Below are 18410 nucleotides of genomic sequence, written 5' to 3'. Positions count from 1 at the left end.
GTCGCTTTGCATCGGTACGTTAATACTTTGGCTGATACATTAAGAATATTTGAAAAACGATTTACAATTTCCTGATATACGATGATCCGCGTTCATCTTGTCGAAGACGTCTTCGAGCTCGAACGGAGCGATTCCAAGAAAAGTTGGCAAATGTTCATCGAGGACCGCTCGATGAATCATCTGGATTATAGCCATTGGAATTTCGAATAGTAAAGTCCGATACTACGAATTTATTATGCGGAGGGCAAGGGAAAGGGGACGAAACACGCTTGGTTCTCCTCACGAGTATCTAGGAGAAAAGTTTTTCTCGCAGGGTTAGTAGAAGGACGAAAAAAGGAAACGGAGAGAGGAGCGACTCTTTTTCTCTCTCTCTCTTTCTCTCTCTCTCTCTCTCGCTCACTCACTCACAGAGTCCGTTGACCGAAGCGTACACGTTCGCTCGCTAGCTTCTTGAAAAAAATAACGTCGTCGTCGTCGTCGTCGTCGTCGTCATCGTCGTCGTTGCCTCTAGTACCCTCTTAAAAAAACTTACCGCATATCTTTGGAAGAGAGAACCGTCGGTGATAGAGACGATCGTGTGTGTATCACGTGAGCCGGGCGTATCCGCTCCTCATATCCGTCTTAAACGCGATGTCGTTCGCGCTCGATTCGCGTCCTCTCTTCTAGTACTAGGATAGAAGATGACTTTTTATCTTCTTCGTTTTTCTCTCGCGAGAAGAAAGAGCGTCGTCGAAGAAAAATAAAGGCGGTTCGAGCGTGTAACCGGAACTTGCCTTCTTTTCTACTTTTTCTCGTGTTTCACGTAAGCTCTCGCACCGACGAATTCTTTCTTCTTAAGGACGCACCACCATCGTCATCACCAACACCACCATCATCATCATCATCATCACAAACGGCACGCCAAAGATAACGTAGCACTAGCACCAGTAGCGAGCAACGTCACGATCGTCGTCGCTACTCTCTATCTATCTCTTGTTCTTGCTCTCTCGTGTAAACTTATAAATAGATATCTGGGTACGTTCGATTATATTTATATATATGTACCAACGTATACGTGAGCAGTACGCGTATACATATATATATATATATATAAATATATATGTATGTATGTATGTGTGTATATATATATATATATATATGTATATACACGCGTGAAAAGAGAAACGAGAGAAGAGGTGGCGACGAAGACAACTTGGAAGTTGGACGTGTTCGCGGCACTACAGGGTAGTTTATCGCACCGTGTTCACTCCTCTTGTTCTTTCGGTCGTTTGGTCTGTCGATCTGTCGGTCTGTTGGTCGGTCGGTCGGTCGGTCGGTCGGTCGGTCGGTCGGTCGGTCGGTCGGTCGGTCGATCGGTCGGCCGGTATGATCCTAAATCGGTTGGCGCGCGAGCTCGATCGTTTCCGGGAAGAGAGGCTCGTTAATGGTGCGCGAATTTACCTCTCCCTATTTTTTCCCTTCGAGCGCGCCTCCTTCCGGATCCGCCGTGGACGCGCACGAGGGCGGATTGCAGAACTATGTCGAGGTAGTATTATCGTACGCGGCCCGTGTTTCTTCGTAAATCCATTCTTTTCTTATCTCTATCTCTAGTTCTCTCCGACGCACACGTCAACGTCCCTTTACTTATCTCTCTGTCGGCCAGTGCACCCTACGAATATGTACGTCTTTTTCTTCCTCTCTCTCTCTCTCTCTCTCTCTCTCTCTCTCTCTCAGTCTGTCTCTCTCCCTCTCCCTCTCTTTCTCTTTCAAAAGGAAGTACTTTTGGTGGCGGGCAGAGAAAGAAATGCCGCAAAAAGAAAAGAGACTTGGAAAGCTTAGCGAGCTTCTCTCTCTCTCTCTCGCTCGCTCGCTCGCTCGCTCGCTCTCTCTCTCTCTCTCTCTCTCTCTCTTTCTCCTTCTATCTCGTTTGACGAAAGGATCGTTGTTAGATCTAAAACGAAAGACACGCACTAATCCCGAAGAGACGACGATTAAGATGACGACGACGACGACGACAACGACAACGACAACGACAACGACGACGACGACGACGGCACACGACACGCTCGAGTCGACGATACGTCGCCGGCTCGACGCCAGCGACGCCTGGCGTCGCGACGCCCCACCCCCACCACCGAGTCGACGCACCGTCTTTTCTTCCTCCTCCTCCTCCTCCTCCTCCTCCTCCTCCTCCTCCGTCTCTCTTCGGCCAACACCATCCGCGCCTTTCCCTTTTCACGCACGCGCGCGCCTAACAAAGAGACAAAACAGGGTGGAGAAGGTAAATGTCTTTTTACCGATATACCCATCTACCTCACCATGGACGAAGATCCAGTCTCGAAAAAATCAATGGGACCAATTTTTTCATATTTTTCTTAGTTTTATTTTATTAGCCACTCATCATCGTTATTGATATTATTTAAGAAATATGTAAATACTTGATTTTCTATGGTCCCGTTCACTTGTCGACTACGAGTTTCGAGTAATTTTAAAGCTAAGGAAATATCTGTCGCATTATTGCGAGAGAGCTCGTAGCGATCATTAGCACGAGTACAAAGAACATTGTACCCTGGGGAAATTAAAATAACGTAAGTGGAGACCTTACGAATGTACACGTACGTTTGTACGGTCGCGCGTAGAAATACGCCCCTCTCTTTCTCTCTCTCTCTCTCTCTCCCTCTCTCGCCTTCTTCTTTATTACGTACATAAAATATATGTTAATTCGTGAGAATGACATGTCGATATGGAAGCAAGTATAAATAGAAAGTGAAAAATTTGTTGTACGATCGACGTTTATATTAAAAAAATATTTGGCCGTTCCGCCTTGATTAATGATATTATAATCAAAGCGAATGCGGTACATGACGATTTTGTACAAAAGTTTAGTATTAAAAGTGTTGTTTCCCGTTGTTCTCTCTATTCCAGCGTGCGATCGGCGAAAGAAAAGAAAAAAGAATATATGACTAAATATACGACGCAAAGCGCCATGATCACTGAACCAAATTGGCAGAGTGAAAATGACCTTTTGTCATAATGCGTACAGCGTCGTATTCGCGGGTGTCTGTGTTTCGCGCGTATGTATTATGTATGTCCTATCCTGAGAAAGAAGGCGCTTCTTATGCTCAAATATATAGGTCAGAGTCAGACCGTGCGCGTCATGCGTCACATTTAACCGCACGATGCATTCCCTATCCTTAATTTACGCCCTTATTTTAGATGACCGCATCGTTTTAAATTCACTCGACGCTATCCTCCTTTCGTAGATTCTTAATCGCTTAAACGCTATGCGATTGACTCATGTTCCGTCGATTAGACTTTTATTCTAATAATAATATATCTTATGAGAATAATCGATGTCAAAGGAGAATAGTAATAATATCATATTCCTTTCGATTTAATTTCGAAACGAATATAATTCTCTCATGTGAGCGCGTATTATTGTCGTCGATTTGAAAAAATTCGAATTGACTCGTCAAGAAGGACTCCTGGCGCCATCGAACGAGTTTCTTCTCGATTAGAGAACGAGGTAATACGACGAAACGTATGGATAAAATAAAAGATAAAAGGAAAGAAGAGAAAAAGGTGAAAAGAAATGTATAAGAAACGTATGCGCTTATGCAGGTTGATTAATAGAGATATCGCGATTCTACATATCGTTTTTCATTATCTGCTTTTAAAATTCTCTTCTCGCGGGCAAGTTTTTCGTTCAAGTAGTGTACGCCTTGCCTATAATTAACGGCACGCCTGTTTACTCGTAGAACCTTATGCTATTCTTAAACTCTTCCACTAAAGAAAGGATAAGCTAGGGTTACCGAAGAGCTGAGTTTTATTTATATAATCTTGGCCTGACTGTATTTATATATTTAACACGTGTACTCTCTCTCTCTCTCTCTCTCTCTCTCTCTCGTGATTTCGCCAAGTACGGACAAATACGTATCTCGATTCTTCGATCGGATATTATCAATGGACGTGAAGTCGTTGTCAAAAGTAATTCGAATAATGGCTCATCGTAAATTCCCTCTGATAAATGAGTATGTCGTAAATATAAATAAATAAAATGATTCATATATTCTCGAACTTTGTTCGAGCGTAAGAAAGAACAAGGGGATAATGGCGTTAACGTCCAATGTAAAACAACGATATCGTAAAGCGAAGGCGAATGATTTTAAACGCGCGTTTTCTCTTTGAAGACGAGATGACAGTAGACGACGCGACGCTAGACGATGCGACGCGACGCGAAGCGAGAATAAAGGGAACTCGATGCATCCTACGCGAACAAAGGCGCTCGCACATTGGTCGGACTTGCTTGGACCGATGTACGGTTTTCTCTCTCTCTCTCTCTCTCTCTCTCTCTCAAGGTCTTACGAAAATCCATCCTCATTAGTAAGCGCAAAGAGGGTGGATAAAAGAAACGACTCGACGACAATGTCGACGAGAATGGTAATAAGAAGAGCGTATATTTATTTGTTTATTTATTTATTTATTTATTTATTTATTTATTTAGAAAGAGAGAGAGAGAGAGAGAGAGAGAGAGAAAAAGAGAGGAGTCATATGTAGGTGTATGCGTGCGGCTACGCGCGAGCACACATACCTTCGTCCTCCCGCTCGGTCGGGACCACGTTTCCACGAGTGACGCGAAAATTTTCTATAATTAATCCTGAAACGAGGAGCGGAAGCAGTGCTCGGTATTTCCGGCGAGCGTCCGTAGTATTAACCATTGGTAAGAGAGAAGATGGCGGCGACCGAACGGAAGGAGCCAATAAGATAGCTCGACGATAGCGTAGAAAGGGATCGGAAACTGTCGTTGCTTCTCTTTCTTTCGGTCCGTAAAGCCGGCACCAGCCACCGGTTCACCGTACGAACCGACTGTGACGCGTGCCAAGCCATTCTCTCGAATAATTCGCGTGCTTCATACGTTGCCGATTCGTCTTTCCCCGCTCGAAGGAATATCACGATCGGTTTTACCGCGTATCTCGTGCCAGCAATTTTTCGAGTAAGCTCGCGCGTAGACGATGGCGGCGGTTGAGTGTTACCAAAAGCAAGCTCAGGCCGAGAGCACCGGACAACAGACACAGGGCCAACAGCAGCAGCAACAGCAGCAGCAGAAGCAACAAGAGCAACAGCAACATCAGCCAACCGCAGGAATTCCTGGAAAGGATGACGAGCGTAAACTCTTCATCGGTGGGCTCTCTCGAAATACTACCAACAAGGAATTGCTCGATCATTTTGGAAAATTTGGCGAAATCGAAAGCATTACCATCAAAATCGATTCATACACAGGCCTCTCGCGAGGCTTTGCTTTCATAGTTTTCACCAATCCAAAAACCATCGACAAGCTTCTTGCGTCGGGCGAGCATTACATCAACGAACGTAAGGTCGGTATTTCTATCACCTAGTACCGTCGAATTCTACGTAAAGGTCGCACGATGTAGCGAGCTACGTTTGCGAGATTTTTTCTTTTCTCTCTCTCTTTCTCTCTCTCTCTCTCTCTCTCTCTCCCCTCCCTCTTTCTCTCTCTCTCACTCTCGCGCTCTCTCTCTCTCTCTCTCTCTCTCTCTCTCTCTCTCTCTCTCTCTCTCTCTCTCTCTCTCTACTTACCGTGTTTCTCCTTCCAACGCTATATCGCGAATTTTTCTTTACGCGCGTCCGACCTATTTAAAAGTACTACCAAGCAGTAGTTTCCTTTCACAAGTACAATTCGTTTCTATTTTTATTTCTTTCGAAATAACTCTCCTTGGTTCCTTTGTCGAAATATTGACTGTTCGCGATGCGCGCGTTATCTTTCAAACTATCCTTCGAATAGAGAAGACGTCTCGAGTCGGTAGATAAAAATGTTCCTTTTATTGTTCCAAAGGTGGATCCAAAACGAGTCAGCAAGAAGCCTCAACATGGGAAAATATTCGTTGGTGGTCTTACGCCTGATATTACAGACGAGGATATTAAATCCTACTTCAGTCAATATGGGACTATCGTCGAATTGCAAGCGCCATTCGACAAGGTAAAGAATCAAAGAAAAGGATTTTGTTTCATAACGTTCGATTCTAAGGAAGTTGTATATAAATTATTGAAAACTCCTAAACAAACGATAAATGGCAAAGAAGTAGACGTGAAGAAGGTCAAAATGAGTCCGGATCCAAGAACGCAAGGATTTTGGGGACCCGGTTATGGTTATGGGTATGCTGGTGGTTACGGTTACATTCCCGAGTATTATAACGGTTATCAAGGTGGATACGATGACATGTATGGGAATTATGACTATTCGGGATATGACGGATATGAAAATATGGGATATTCGGCCCAAGGTAAGCCACGAGGAAACGGACAGGGACCACGTCAATTTCAGAGACATCAACCGTACTAAATGCAGGGTATAAATTCGTTTATACGCTCAAGAATGGTGAAAATACAAGAATATAGTAGGAGGTAGACCAACTTTATCTAATTACAGTCAGAGACTGAAAAGAGGGGATTTGGATGGGACAAGGTATTATAAATACCTGATACCGTCTCCCTTAAATTTCCTAAACTTCATACGTCGCGTCTGTATAATACTAGATACCTTTGTGTACATTTGTTAAAAAAAATTCTCCCACTGGTTTGGAGTTATGATGTTACGAATTTAAAAGAATCATGTCAGTTTCTGTATAATGCACATTTTGCCTCCTATTACGAGAAATAATCTTTAAAGTAAAATTAAGTAATGATGTTGTGCATTTTCTTAAACGAGGACAGGGCCATCGACAATGATGTCTATAATATAATTTTACTCGACTTGAATGATATAAACTTTCAAAGGAAATATTTGCAGAAAGACTCGTTTATGATATACGCCCCGAACGATAACGATACTATATAGTATATCGAGTATTGATTGTTATAAAAGGATTTCTTAGATCCCTAATGGAGAAATCTCAAGTGGAGTGAAATTCGTAATTTAATCCTGTCTCCTTGTTACTACTCATTTCTCATACTAACTAACCCGTGTATCTAATAATTTAATGCTAGCTATATTCTATAGCTATTCTTTGGCTATTCTATAGCTATTCTCTAGCTATTCTTTAGAATTTTAGGTTGCATTATTCGTGTATTCTTTACTATGTGCTTGGTGTTATTTTCATTTAAAGAAGAAAAACAAGAACAATGTATAGTTTGCATTTGGTTTTTTTTTTTTTCTTCTTCCCCCATCGGTATGCAGTTTTAATTCGGATTAATTTCAATTTACAGCAAATTGCCATTTATGGACCAAAATTTTGCTCCCATTGAAACATACTTCTTCCTTGTAAGATTATATTCTATATGCATTATCTATTATCATATAATTGTTTATAATCTAAAGATAAGTCTTGTAACTTATATGAATCTTAAATATGCTGCACGTATGTGTATACGTATGTGCATATGCAGGTACACATAAGTATATACTGATATAGAGATTAGGATTTAAAAAAAAAAAAAAGAAAAAAAAGAAAAAAAAAAAAGAAAAAAAAAAGAAAAAAAAACATTTGAAAAATGTATAATTAAAATATGAACGTCCTGGGTATTATACATAAGGAATACTTGCGCGACGTTAAATTACGAACGGATATTTGTGATTCGTATTTAACGAAAATTGTCATTAAAACAATACAAACATTATGAAAGAAAAGAAAAGAAAAGAAACAAAAATACCACTTGCTTTATATATCAACGACCTATTGAAATTTCAATAGATTATTTCTACGAGGATGCACATACACATGCATGTATACATGCATACAACATACAACATGCATACAACATACATACAACATACATACATATATACACACGCATATGTATATATATATATATATATATATATATATATATATATATATATATATGTATACATGTATGTAAATTTGCTTTTCTTCAATTGTAACACAACATTGTAGTATAGTTTAGACGTCGCGTTTGTACTCATTATGGCGTAAATGTCACACGAATACGGCGAAAACATTACATCTAAGCGCGTAACGCAAAAGCAAAATTTGGTTAAGACACTGGAGTAACAGAATGTTTCAAAATACATGAATGACTGGAAGGTACGAAAAAATGTAGGCTACATTGACATTTCTTTCGCATTTGTATCGAGAGTAGCAGTTCCTGTTTGATATTACAAACTATGAAGACTGCTCTTCATATCGCGAAAAGACTGTTAACACGTAGCGTATCGTTCGACGTGATATAATATCTAGAGAATTCGATAACCGGTACTACCCGTGCGATTTTTTGACCGCTAAATTCAAGTCATTAACGTTATTGTAAAAAAGCGTTGCTAATGATACAGTGAGACTACGTTTAGATACATCGAAATTATGTCGTTTACAAGGCTGAAAAAGCTTTATACATTCGAAAGACATTCAAAGGTTACAAAAGTATCAACGGTTTGGCTTAAATGTAACGTAACGATACGGCGATCCGATCAAATTTAATACAAAATTGTTTCCACCAATTCTCTGAGATTTTAAGCCAAACCAATTATGCTTTTGAAATTAAATCTGTATACTATGTATACCATATTTGCTGCGTGTGAAAAAAAAAGAATATATATATAAAAGGAAAAAAAAAAAAAAAGAAAAAAAAAGAAAAAAGTGTGAAATTAAAGGAAATAACATGAATATTTTGTTACGATTAATTAATATTCGCCTGTTTCACCCATGACACAGTGTATATTTTAATTATAGCAAGAAATAAAATGCCTATTACTTAAAAGACTTTTTTCAATTACTTAAAAGACACGTCGGTCGATCATTCGGTACGAGTCAATCGAAATATAACATTATCGCTTTCGGTTGTTTAATTTCTCTCTTTTTTTTTTTTTTATTTATTTTTTTTCTTTTTTTTTTTTTTTTTTTTTTTTTTCTTTTTTTTCTTTATACCATAACACAACATAGTAAACATGATAACATATTTCATAGTGCTTTTAATTCGAAGGAATAATATTCGCGACAATAGACTTTTCAAAATATTATTTCAGCTACCATTTTAGTCTATGCAAAATCGTTAACATACGAAACAACGAAGTTGTTGGATCTGACGCGCGATTGGCCATTTATATCTTTCGAATTTGACCAATCGACGTGTTCGATAACCGAATGTGTTTTTGACACGAGAAGCGTTCGAAAAAACGATGCCGAATGCTCCACTAGTGATCGCACGAAAGTCGAATGCGCATTCGTCGACGATTGTAAGAAAGAATATATCGGATAGGTTGTGAACTAGGATTAAACGTTAGAATGGCAGCTGCATGGGTGTAATTGCAGACAGCTGCAGTGTCGTCGTATCGCTTCGCATTACATTGTACGGAGGTGCCCGAAGGGAGTACAAATAAAAAGCGAGCTGTTACACTATGTCTCACATAGGACTGGTACAATTAATAGAGCGGATTATGCTGAATCGTCGGCCGCGGGATTTTGTCATGTAGCCTCCCGCGGACGAAATAACCACACGCTTGTTTATACACCATCGATGTACCGGAGGATATCGAAAGCGTTTGTTGCAAAAGCTCCGGAGTTGGGTCGCATGAAGTCGATACCACCGCCGTTACAACAGCAACAACCTTTGTCGTCGCTGTCACCACCGTTGTCGTCTATTTCCTCATCTTCGTCGGCGTCGTCGTCGTCGTCGTCGTCGTCGTCGCCGTCGTCGTCGTCGTCGTCGTCGTCGTCGTCGTCGTCGTCGCCGTCGTCGTCGTCGTCGTCGTCGTCGTCGTCGTCGTCGCCGTCGTCGTCGTCGTCGTCGTCGTCGTCGTCGCCGACATTCTCATCGTTTTTCCAAAGTGCTTTTTATCGTATTTTGATGTCACAATCCTGATCATGCAGTAGCCTTTGTATTTTTTGAAACAACGATTCAAAATTTTTCTACAATCTCTATCTCGGTAAGTTAAACACGTTTTCTTCTAGCTGGCAATCACGACTACATGTGGAATTTTCCACGAACAGTCATACATGTTCATCATACTGTATCTTGTTTATGTGTTGAGACTTTTGCCTACATATTACGACACTGCATTGCTCCGTGTATGTATGCTCGTCCGTGACTCTACTCGTGCGTACGAATAATCGGCCGTAAATGGAATTGGCTCGTCGCACGGGAAACATAATACATTAAAATACTCTCACTTCATAGTGAGAAATTGATGGTTATACCGGTGACAATGAATTTACTCGACACAAATAAGATTAACGAAGGGTCTGTTGTAATTGTTTTGTCTTCATAGCCTAAAACATTTCATTTGCAATATTCTTTGTCGTACTTTTAGTGATATAGTGTTATCGTGGATAAAACGCATATTATATAATGAAGTAAATATTGTGTTATACGATTAATGTGTCTATCGGAGATCTATTATGCATTAAACGTCAATCGAAAAAAACATGTTTATTCAAGGCAAATTTACTTTTATTTGATTATATTAGTATGTTGTGTTTTGTTTAGATATGATGAGATAATGTATTTTATCACATTACATTATAATATTCCTTTATAAACATAAGTTTGTACATATATATATATATATATATATATATGTATATGTATATGTATATGTATATGTATATGTATATGTATATGTATATGTATATGTATATGTATATGTATATGTATATGTATATATATTATCATACACATATATGTATATTAAGAAATTTCTTTAATTTGTATTAAATAATAACTAATTAAGTTCCAGATATGGAGTGGATAAGTGCCAGGAGATTGCACCAAGTCTGAAAGACGCCATTGGTATTGAAAAACTATTGTATTTGTGTTATCAAACTGTTTGCCTTGGTACTTAACCTAGGAGAAAAACATGTCACAGTTAAATATAAGTACAGGAAAAAAAGGGAGGGGTGTTGCCAGTACCTCAGCTTCATCTGTATCGGCGTTAAGCAGTTCGACTGATTTAGCAAGCCTATTTGAATGCCCTGTTTGTTTTGACTATGTGCTACCACCCATCTTGCAGTGTCAAAGTGGACACCTCGTTTGTAGTAACTGTCGACCAAAACTTACCTGTTGCCCTACTTGTAGAGGCCCATTAGGTGTGTAAAATATATATCCCTGTTATATACTTGATTGCAAATGTTCAACCTATTATCTAACATAATATGGAATTATCAGGCTTTAATCTTATCTTGTTTTTTGTTTTCTTATCTGAGGAGAATAAGATTGCATTAAACCTTTGAAAATGTTTTTCGTATTATTTCACAATTATTTAGTTGTAAGTGGAGAAACATAAGAACATTAATTAAGAATTTCGAATAACTGAGAAAAAAATTGACAATATCTATGACAAAGACTTTTTATATTTATTTATGGTGTATCATTTATCGTATTGGTTTTCTTTTAAATTAGGTAATATTCGCAATCTGGCTATGGAAAAGGTAGCTAGTAATGTAATGTTTCCTTGCAAATACTCTATTAGTGGGTGCACAGTGTCTTTGGTGCATACCGAAAAGCCAGATCACGAGGATGCGTGTGAATTCCGTCCATATAGTTGTCCTTGCCCAGGTGCATCGTGTAAGTGGCAGGGATCTCTTGAACAAGTGATGCCACATCTTGTTACGAGTCATAAAAGCATTACTACTCTTCAAGGTAAGCTTTAAAAAGATTCTCACGCCTACGATTAAATATAAATAAACGTATCAATTGCCTTTTTTTTCTTTTATAGGAGAAGACATAGTTTTTCTGGCAACTGATATTAATCTTCCCGGAGCTGTGGATTGGGTAATGATGCAATCTTGTTATGGTCATCATTTCATGTTGGTACTTGAGAAGCAAGAGAAATATGACGGGCATCAACAATTTTTTGCGATCGTTCAATTGATTGGTTCGAGAAAGCAAGCAGAAAATTTTGCTTACAGGTAAATACTTCATTTTCATTTTTTTTTTCTTGTTTCTTTTTTTTTTTTTTTTTATCTAATTTTAAATCGATACAATCATTATATGTCGTTATGTGAATGATTTTCAATAGGCTAGAACTAAATGGACATAAGAGACGCCTTACGTGGGAAGCTATGCCACGTTCTATACATGAAGGTGTCTCGTCTGCTATTTTAAATTCAGATTGCCTTGTATTTGACACATCTGTTGCTAATTTTTTTGCGGATAATGGAAATCTAGGAATTAATGTTACAATTTCTATGGCATGAGGAAAGCCAGAAAAAACAGTTTAAAACCATTCAGACATATCGTGCAGTCTTTAAATTACACTCCTAAACTGACACGAAAGATTGCCTGGTATGCATACATAATTTCTTTCATGTTACCACAGATGAATATTAGCAATATAGATGTTAGAAAATATTGAAAATGGATTGACAAAGTGCTACATTCACACACTTGGTTACAGAACATCCGTTTACATAGAAGCTTTAAAATATACTTGTATGTGATATTAATAATACATGTGAATATAAGATAAACAACTATTTGGTTGAAGCAGCTAAAAAAAGCCAATTTATAGAAAGTACCTGACATTCATTACACGTTGCTTTCTCTTAGTCATTTCTTATCAAATTTTTATTTATATAATATTCCCTAGTGAATTTTATATTAATTTAAATGTTAAGAGCACTTCACGAATATCATCATTTAATACGATTTACCTAACAAACTTGTCTATATCTTTATATTTAATCCACTTAAACATATTTATCCCCCCCCCCCCCACTGCCTCCCCCCTCTCTCTCTCTCTCTGCATACATCACGTACTGTTAACGAAAAGTGACGTTAAATTCTTCCGAGATAATCGTTTGTTAGAACTTTAACAGGTTTATTTTTTGCCTTTTGTATTATATTCAACTTTTAATCAATTTTCTTTCCAAAATGTTCAACTTTTTATAAACGTTATCTTGTATTACTTGAGACAATTGTATACATATATTTAGATTTTAGTGTATAAAAACATGCAAAAGTTCAGTCTCACAGGTATCATTTTATACGCTGTAAGTTAATTATAAAATTGTAAATTACACAATATTTTCGAACATGTGTATATTGTCCATGATATCAAGCAAGATAAATTCACAGGGAATGAATATCTTATTAGATATATTATTTGCAGTTTAAAAGAGGAAAATGTAAAGTTTTGACAATTTCATATAATCAAATCATTTTATATGCAGACATTTTTCCTGAATGTTGTCATGCTTGAAAAGAAACTCTGTGGTCATGAAGTGAACCTAGTACTGCATACAAAAGCACGTGTTATATCACACGTATATGTATATATATGTACAAGTGTGTAGATATATATATATATGTATGTTTTATATTATTAATTATCGGGAGTCATATATAGTGTCGCGATTGATAAATTTTTGATTTCTATGCATCGTATGATTCACACCCTTACGGTAATGATAAGAAGAAAAACATTATAGCATGTACCAATTGAACGACAATATAAACATTGTTTGTTTCTTGGTACATAATTAAACTAAATAAATTAAAGAATAATGTGAAATCATAGTCAAAGTATAAGAATAAGTTTGGAAAAATCGATAAACATTTTTCATCGGAATAGATTTTGTAATTAGATATCGTAATAATATTTATTCTTTTTCATTTTCTTTATTATTATATTATATCGTAGTGTGATGATTTTTTTTTTCCTTTTTTTAATTATATATAAAATTTATGGGAATCGCATAAATCTCAATTTGATATATATATATATATATATATATATATATGTATATTAGTGTGATCAAATTAATGGTTTGTTTGAATTAAACATCACATTATAGATAATTAGTTTTAATCACTTTGCAAGAATGGATATTATGATAAATTGAGATTTCAAACGATAGGAATCTTTTTGTTTATAGAGATAATCCAGACTGAAATATGACTACAATGTAAATATTAGGATAAGTAAAATATAATCAACAATTATATATTACTTTATTGTAATTTTGGTTTGCATCTTAAGTGGGTTCGATAAAATATTTCCTAAATTTGAAATTCTTTTAGATCTGTTTGATTAAACGTATGAAAGAAAAGAAATTCTTATTAGAATAACAATTATTATTCATTGAAATTAATTATACATAATTTCATACTCTGTAATATAAGACGATTAAGCAGGAGAAATGTTCCCATTGCTCTATCTGATTGTGTGTGTGTGTGTGTGCGTGTGTGCGCGCGTGCGTGTGTGCGTAATTGTTATATATACATATATATAACAATTATAAATATTTAAATTGTAGGTAAAGAAAAAATGTTACTGTAAATAAAGTAAAACTTCTTATGTGATACAATAATTAATAATGTAAATTATGCTGATACACATATCGACAGTTGAAAAACAATGCCTCTCACGTTCAGCTTTTATTGATTAAAAATTGATTTCAATCCAAAGAAGGCTCGAAAATTCTACGGATTGAAAGGAATGAGTTAATGGAAGAAAAATTGTATATACGAGGTAATATTTTTTAACGGTTGATATCTATGATATTGCAAAAAACGGGAACCAACTGCACATTATGTACACATACGAGATTACGTGCATATATGCTTATATGGTTATATTTACATTTATACATGTACGCATTAGATAAGCAGTTAATTTTAATAGAGATAAAGAGGAAATACACTTTTGGCGGTTATTCCCAAAATTGATATTGAACTTTCATGTTAATTGTTGCTCTGCCATTGTACATACAAGGAAATACTTATTTTACATGTAATATTTCAAACAATCGAAAGTAAAAGTTCCGTAACATAGGATTGATATAAAACGTCTGTCAATGAATTATTGATCATTTTGGTAATAGCACAAATTGATATAAATATCATGTAAAATTATTAATTACACAATATTATTGATAAATATAAGCGTGACGAACGTAATTCCCTCTCGGTATGGATTAATAAACATGACGCATGTACAGAAACATAACTCGCGTTAAACAAAAATATATTATTAAGGGATATGTATATAAATTATTAAAATACGCTTTAGGGCTAATAAAATAGCGTTTAAATTCTTACTATAATAATTTATTTTTTAGCAAACATTCTTTGCGAATTATAATAGTATCGTTCAGTGAAGGTATCGCAAAAGTTACACGTTCAATTTAATCTTTATTTAATTTGTTTTTTTCTTTCTCTTTTTGTTTTCCTTTCTTTTATTATTATTATTATTATTATTATTATTATCATTATCTTTATCTTTATTATTATTATTATTATTATTATTATTATTATTATTATTATTATTATTATTATTACTATTATGATTATTATTGTTATTTTTCTTTTTTTCGTATACGCATTTTTCTTACTATCATTTGTGTGCAGTCTTAGCTATAAATGTATATTATTTAATTTTACTAAAAGTATCTGAAGCATTAATAGAACCTTCGGACATTTTAATATAATTTTTATTTAAGATCTTTTCTTTATTTACTCATTTACTTTTGACATACCTTTACTTTATAAGTTATTTAACACTCTAATGCCTTGGAATGTTAGAAATGTGTAATAATTTTTAAATACATGTACCTTCGCAAAATACGTTTATCATCGGTATTCCTTAATAGCGCAGTCCACTTTCCTCCTTCAAAGCGAATCGCTTTATTAAATTAGCGCGTAATTTCATCTCTCTCTCTCTTTTTTTTTTTTTTCCATTTGATTATAAATTTCAAATTGATTTCAACAATTAAAATAATCGGCTTTAAGTAAATGTAGAAAAGTTCATAGAAGGGAATAGAACGAATTAGTAACTATGATGCCTGTACAATATTTATTCGTATCGAAAATATTGTATTAAATCAAACGTTGTAAGAGCGAACGTGGAACATTTAATAAGTTATATGAGAAATAATCGACGAATAAAACATTAAATACAGAATATGCCTTATTCTAAGATGTACAAGTTGGATAAATATGTCGCTTCTAATTACACCTTACAATTTGCCTGATTAGTTGGCAAACACTTCTGTTGTTCTTTGCTCCATTCTGAGCCGTTTCCGCAATACAATTTCACCGTATCCAGTTCGTTACAAACATAAACGGATTGGCAGGATACAGGATCGGCGATATATACCTCATTTGCATCTCTGAAATTCTTGCAAATATCTGTGATTAAGCATACGCCAGACTTATCGCATACACGTTCTACCGGATTGAAACTATTTTCTTTTTCGCATCTTTCGAGTTGACCGTTTCCTTTACCGTCACACCTGTAGTACAAGTGGCAGCGTTTTTCGTGTGGGATCAATGTGTTAATTGGGGCATTCACGCAACTTGTAGGCGTCGGAATCGGCGGCGTTTGCGTCGGCGGAAATTGTGTCGGTGGCGTCTGCGTCGATGGAGTTACAGATCCGATACAACCGGCTCTTGACGGGAAATCGCAAACTTGTAAGACTTTGTTAAAGTGTAATCTTCGTGTTTTGTCCCAGAGTGGGCACGCCATTTCAATCTTTTCTCCGGCCTGGCATTTGTAAAATTTTTCGCAATCATAATGTGCCAAATGCACCGTTCGATCTGTGGGATCCTCATCTGGACAGGACGTTGGAACCGGCAGTATTGGTGTGTCTCCAGGGTAATAGGCCGTAACCATGACAGCCGCAAACGCGACTATTATCGCAATCTCTCCTGTTTGAATATTCATATATTAGATCTAACTGAGCCCGTGATAAATTAATATTTCTATCCATTTCTATGCTTCTCTATAGTATTGATAGTAAAATAAGGAAATGTAAATAGTAGCAACTTGCCTTTCATGATGAAAAACGAACGTTGATTTACTTCTTCCTCTGTATTTGCTCTTGGTGCTTAATTAATTGTTAACTGGTAATATAAAGGGACAAAGCGACTTTTATAATCGTGTGCGAACCCTCTTATCATTTTTGATGTTTTATATCTTATATATTCTTATCTAATCTGTCCGTAATTTTATCATTACAGACTTTAACATTTTTCTATGAGCCCAAAGGTTACAATTAGAATCTAAATATTGAACTAAAATAATTAGTAGAAAATACGAACGGTAAATATGAACATTTCATCGAAGTTATATCCTTTTACGTCTAAATTATTAATACGAAACTTTTTCTATACTCATAATGAGTCCTTTTGTTTTACCCTATCTATTTCTGACGAACGTTTTATGTATAAGACGTTCGCCAAGATATTTCATTTATTCTAATTTTTATAATTACGCACAGTTCATATCATATTGAATTATCTGTTCCCTTTTTCCAACTATTCGATTATTTTTGTTTTTTTTTTGTTTCATTTTTATTCCGCGTATTCGTATTATTATCATCGTGTGCACTTTGATAAACGAAGTTTGTCAAATTAATAAAAAAAAAAAAAATCTATTCTATTAAGAATATTAAACGAAAAAAAAAGAGGAAAAGAGAAATTATGCAACTTTGAAAACGTACGAAGTCATGCGATCATCGAGAGCCATGTACTTTGACCACCATTAATGAATACGACAATAATTGATGAATCGTGCTAGCTACGTCATGTTCGTAGCGTAGAGTATGACGAATCACTTAAACTCGTTGGACAAAAGTTGATTTCAGAGATAACGTATATTGTTGGTTCCATAAAAAATTCGATGAGTGGTAGTAACGCGTTCGAAGAAAATCTTTCATCGAACGCATTAGTCGGCATAATAAGCATAAGGCATTTAAACATACATAAGAATTGATTGCAATATACAATATATAATAATAATTATATATATATATATGTATATATGTATATATGTATATATAAGAAGCTGAACGTGATCAAAAAAAATCTAAGCATGTTATAGACCATAAATGTTTTATGCAATGCTTTGTTGATTAAGGAAAAATTAAATTTTTCAGAGATAAAAAATTGGTTTCGTATATCGTAAATAACAATTTGTTTAAAATCTTTCGGATGTAAGATTTATCGAATTCCTGATAAATCGATCGATTTAGAGTGTTATTTGATCACCACGTGACACGCTTTTTTAAATTCCGCCTTATCATACCGAATATTATTCTCTTGACATATTGGGTTTATACAATTTCTGGAACAATTGATTTTCTTTTCAATATCGATCAATCAGAAATTCTACGAAATAATATCGGCTTCTTTAAAATCAGCTATTTTATCACGGTTAAGACGAATTATTGTTCTCAAGTCTTTCGAAATGACGTTTATTTCGATTGCGTCGTATTCGGAAATAAAATACTTTTCATTGGTTTGTTGCCAGGTTATCGTTCGATATATTAGGCATTGTTATCGTTCAAAATGATATATCTCTTTAATCGATTTAATGGTAAAGTATCAATGATTTACAAATCGAAAATATATATACTTAGGACAATGAAATCATGATTAATAAATTTATAACGAACATTAACAATTTCGTTGTAAACAAAATATTTCTCTTCTATATATAATATTTATCGCATAAAATA

General features: G+C 35.6%; 4 protein-coding genes across 18 annotated transcripts in view; 2 read left to right on the top strand and 2 right to left on the bottom strand.

The window, feature by feature from the left end:
* The window catches only part of Ca-alpha1D (Ca[2+]-channel protein alpha[[1]] subunit D), a 46825-nt gene extending 44739 nt beyond the window's left edge, over positions 1 to 2086 (bottom strand). For 4 of the 9 annotated variants that reach the window (XM_035883144.2, XM_035883142.2, XM_035883147.2 and 1 more), the window contains exon 1: positions 533 to 2070. The gene's annotated coding sequence lies outside the window, so the exon portion shown is untranslated. Of the gene's footprint in view, positions 1 to 532 lie in introns of all 9 variants that reach the window. The other 5 variants (XM_035883141.2, XM_085657781.1, XM_085657780.1 and 2 more) reach the window with 5 other exon arrangements.
* Positions 2087 to 4705: 2619 nt separating this feature from the next.
* Positions 4706 to 6685, top strand: LOC118449058 (RNA-binding protein squid). Its single transcript, XM_035883220.2, has 2 exons — positions 4706 to 5354; positions 5834 to 6685. The coding sequence occupies exons 1-2, from the start codon at positions 4992 to 4994 to the stop codon at positions 6338 to 6340; spliced, it is 870 nt and encodes a 289-aa protein (XP_035739113.1). The 5' UTR covers positions 4706 to 4991; the 3' UTR covers positions 6341 to 6685.
* Positions 6686 to 9144: 2459 nt separating this feature from the next.
* Positions 9145 to 14987, top strand: LOC118449060 (E3 ubiquitin-protein ligase SIAH1). Of its 7 annotated transcripts, none has more exons than XM_085657789.1 (5): positions 9145 to 9710; positions 10888 to 11036; positions 11350 to 11589; positions 11666 to 11858; positions 11969 to 14987. In XM_085657789.1, exons 1-5 carry the CDS (start codon positions 9469 to 9471, stop codon positions 12144 to 12146), a joined length of 1002 nt encoding a protein of 333 aa, XP_085513915.1. In that variant the 5' UTR covers positions 9145 to 9468; the 3' UTR covers positions 12147 to 14987. The 7 variants fall into 7 exon arrangements, with proteins under 7 accessions (XP_085513915.1, XP_035739115.1, XP_035739119.1 ...); XM_035883222.2 differs by lacking the exon at positions 9145 to 9710 and adding an exon at positions 9735 to 9877 and having other exon boundaries at positions 10682 to 11036; XM_035883226.2 differs by lacking the exon at positions 9145 to 9710 and adding an exon at positions 9910 to 10191 and having other exon boundaries at positions 10688 to 11036.
* A 260-nt stretch (positions 14988 to 15247) lies between these two features.
* LOC118449063 (peritrophin-1-like) lies at positions 15248 to 17235 on the bottom strand. Its single transcript, XM_035883233.2, has 2 exons — positions 16722 to 17235; positions 15248 to 16599 (listed from the first exon to the last, which is right to left on the bottom strand). The coding sequence occupies exons 1-2, from the start codon at positions 16726 to 16728 to the stop codon at positions 15902 to 15904; spliced, it is 705 nt and encodes a 234-aa protein (XP_035739126.2). The 5' UTR covers positions 16729 to 17235; the 3' UTR covers positions 15248 to 15901.
* Positions 17236 to 18410: the final 1175 nt, after the last annotated feature.

The sequence above is a fragment of the Vespa mandarinia genome, chromosome 6, assembly GCF_050613455.1.
Source record: "Vespa mandarinia isolate Hongniang chromosome 6, ASM5061345v1, whole genome shotgun sequence".
In the NCBI taxonomy this organism is placed as follows: domain Eukaryota; kingdom Metazoa; phylum Arthropoda; class Insecta; order Hymenoptera; family Vespidae; genus Vespa; species Vespa mandarinia.
This window is presented reverse-complemented; position numbering and strand designations above follow the sequence as displayed.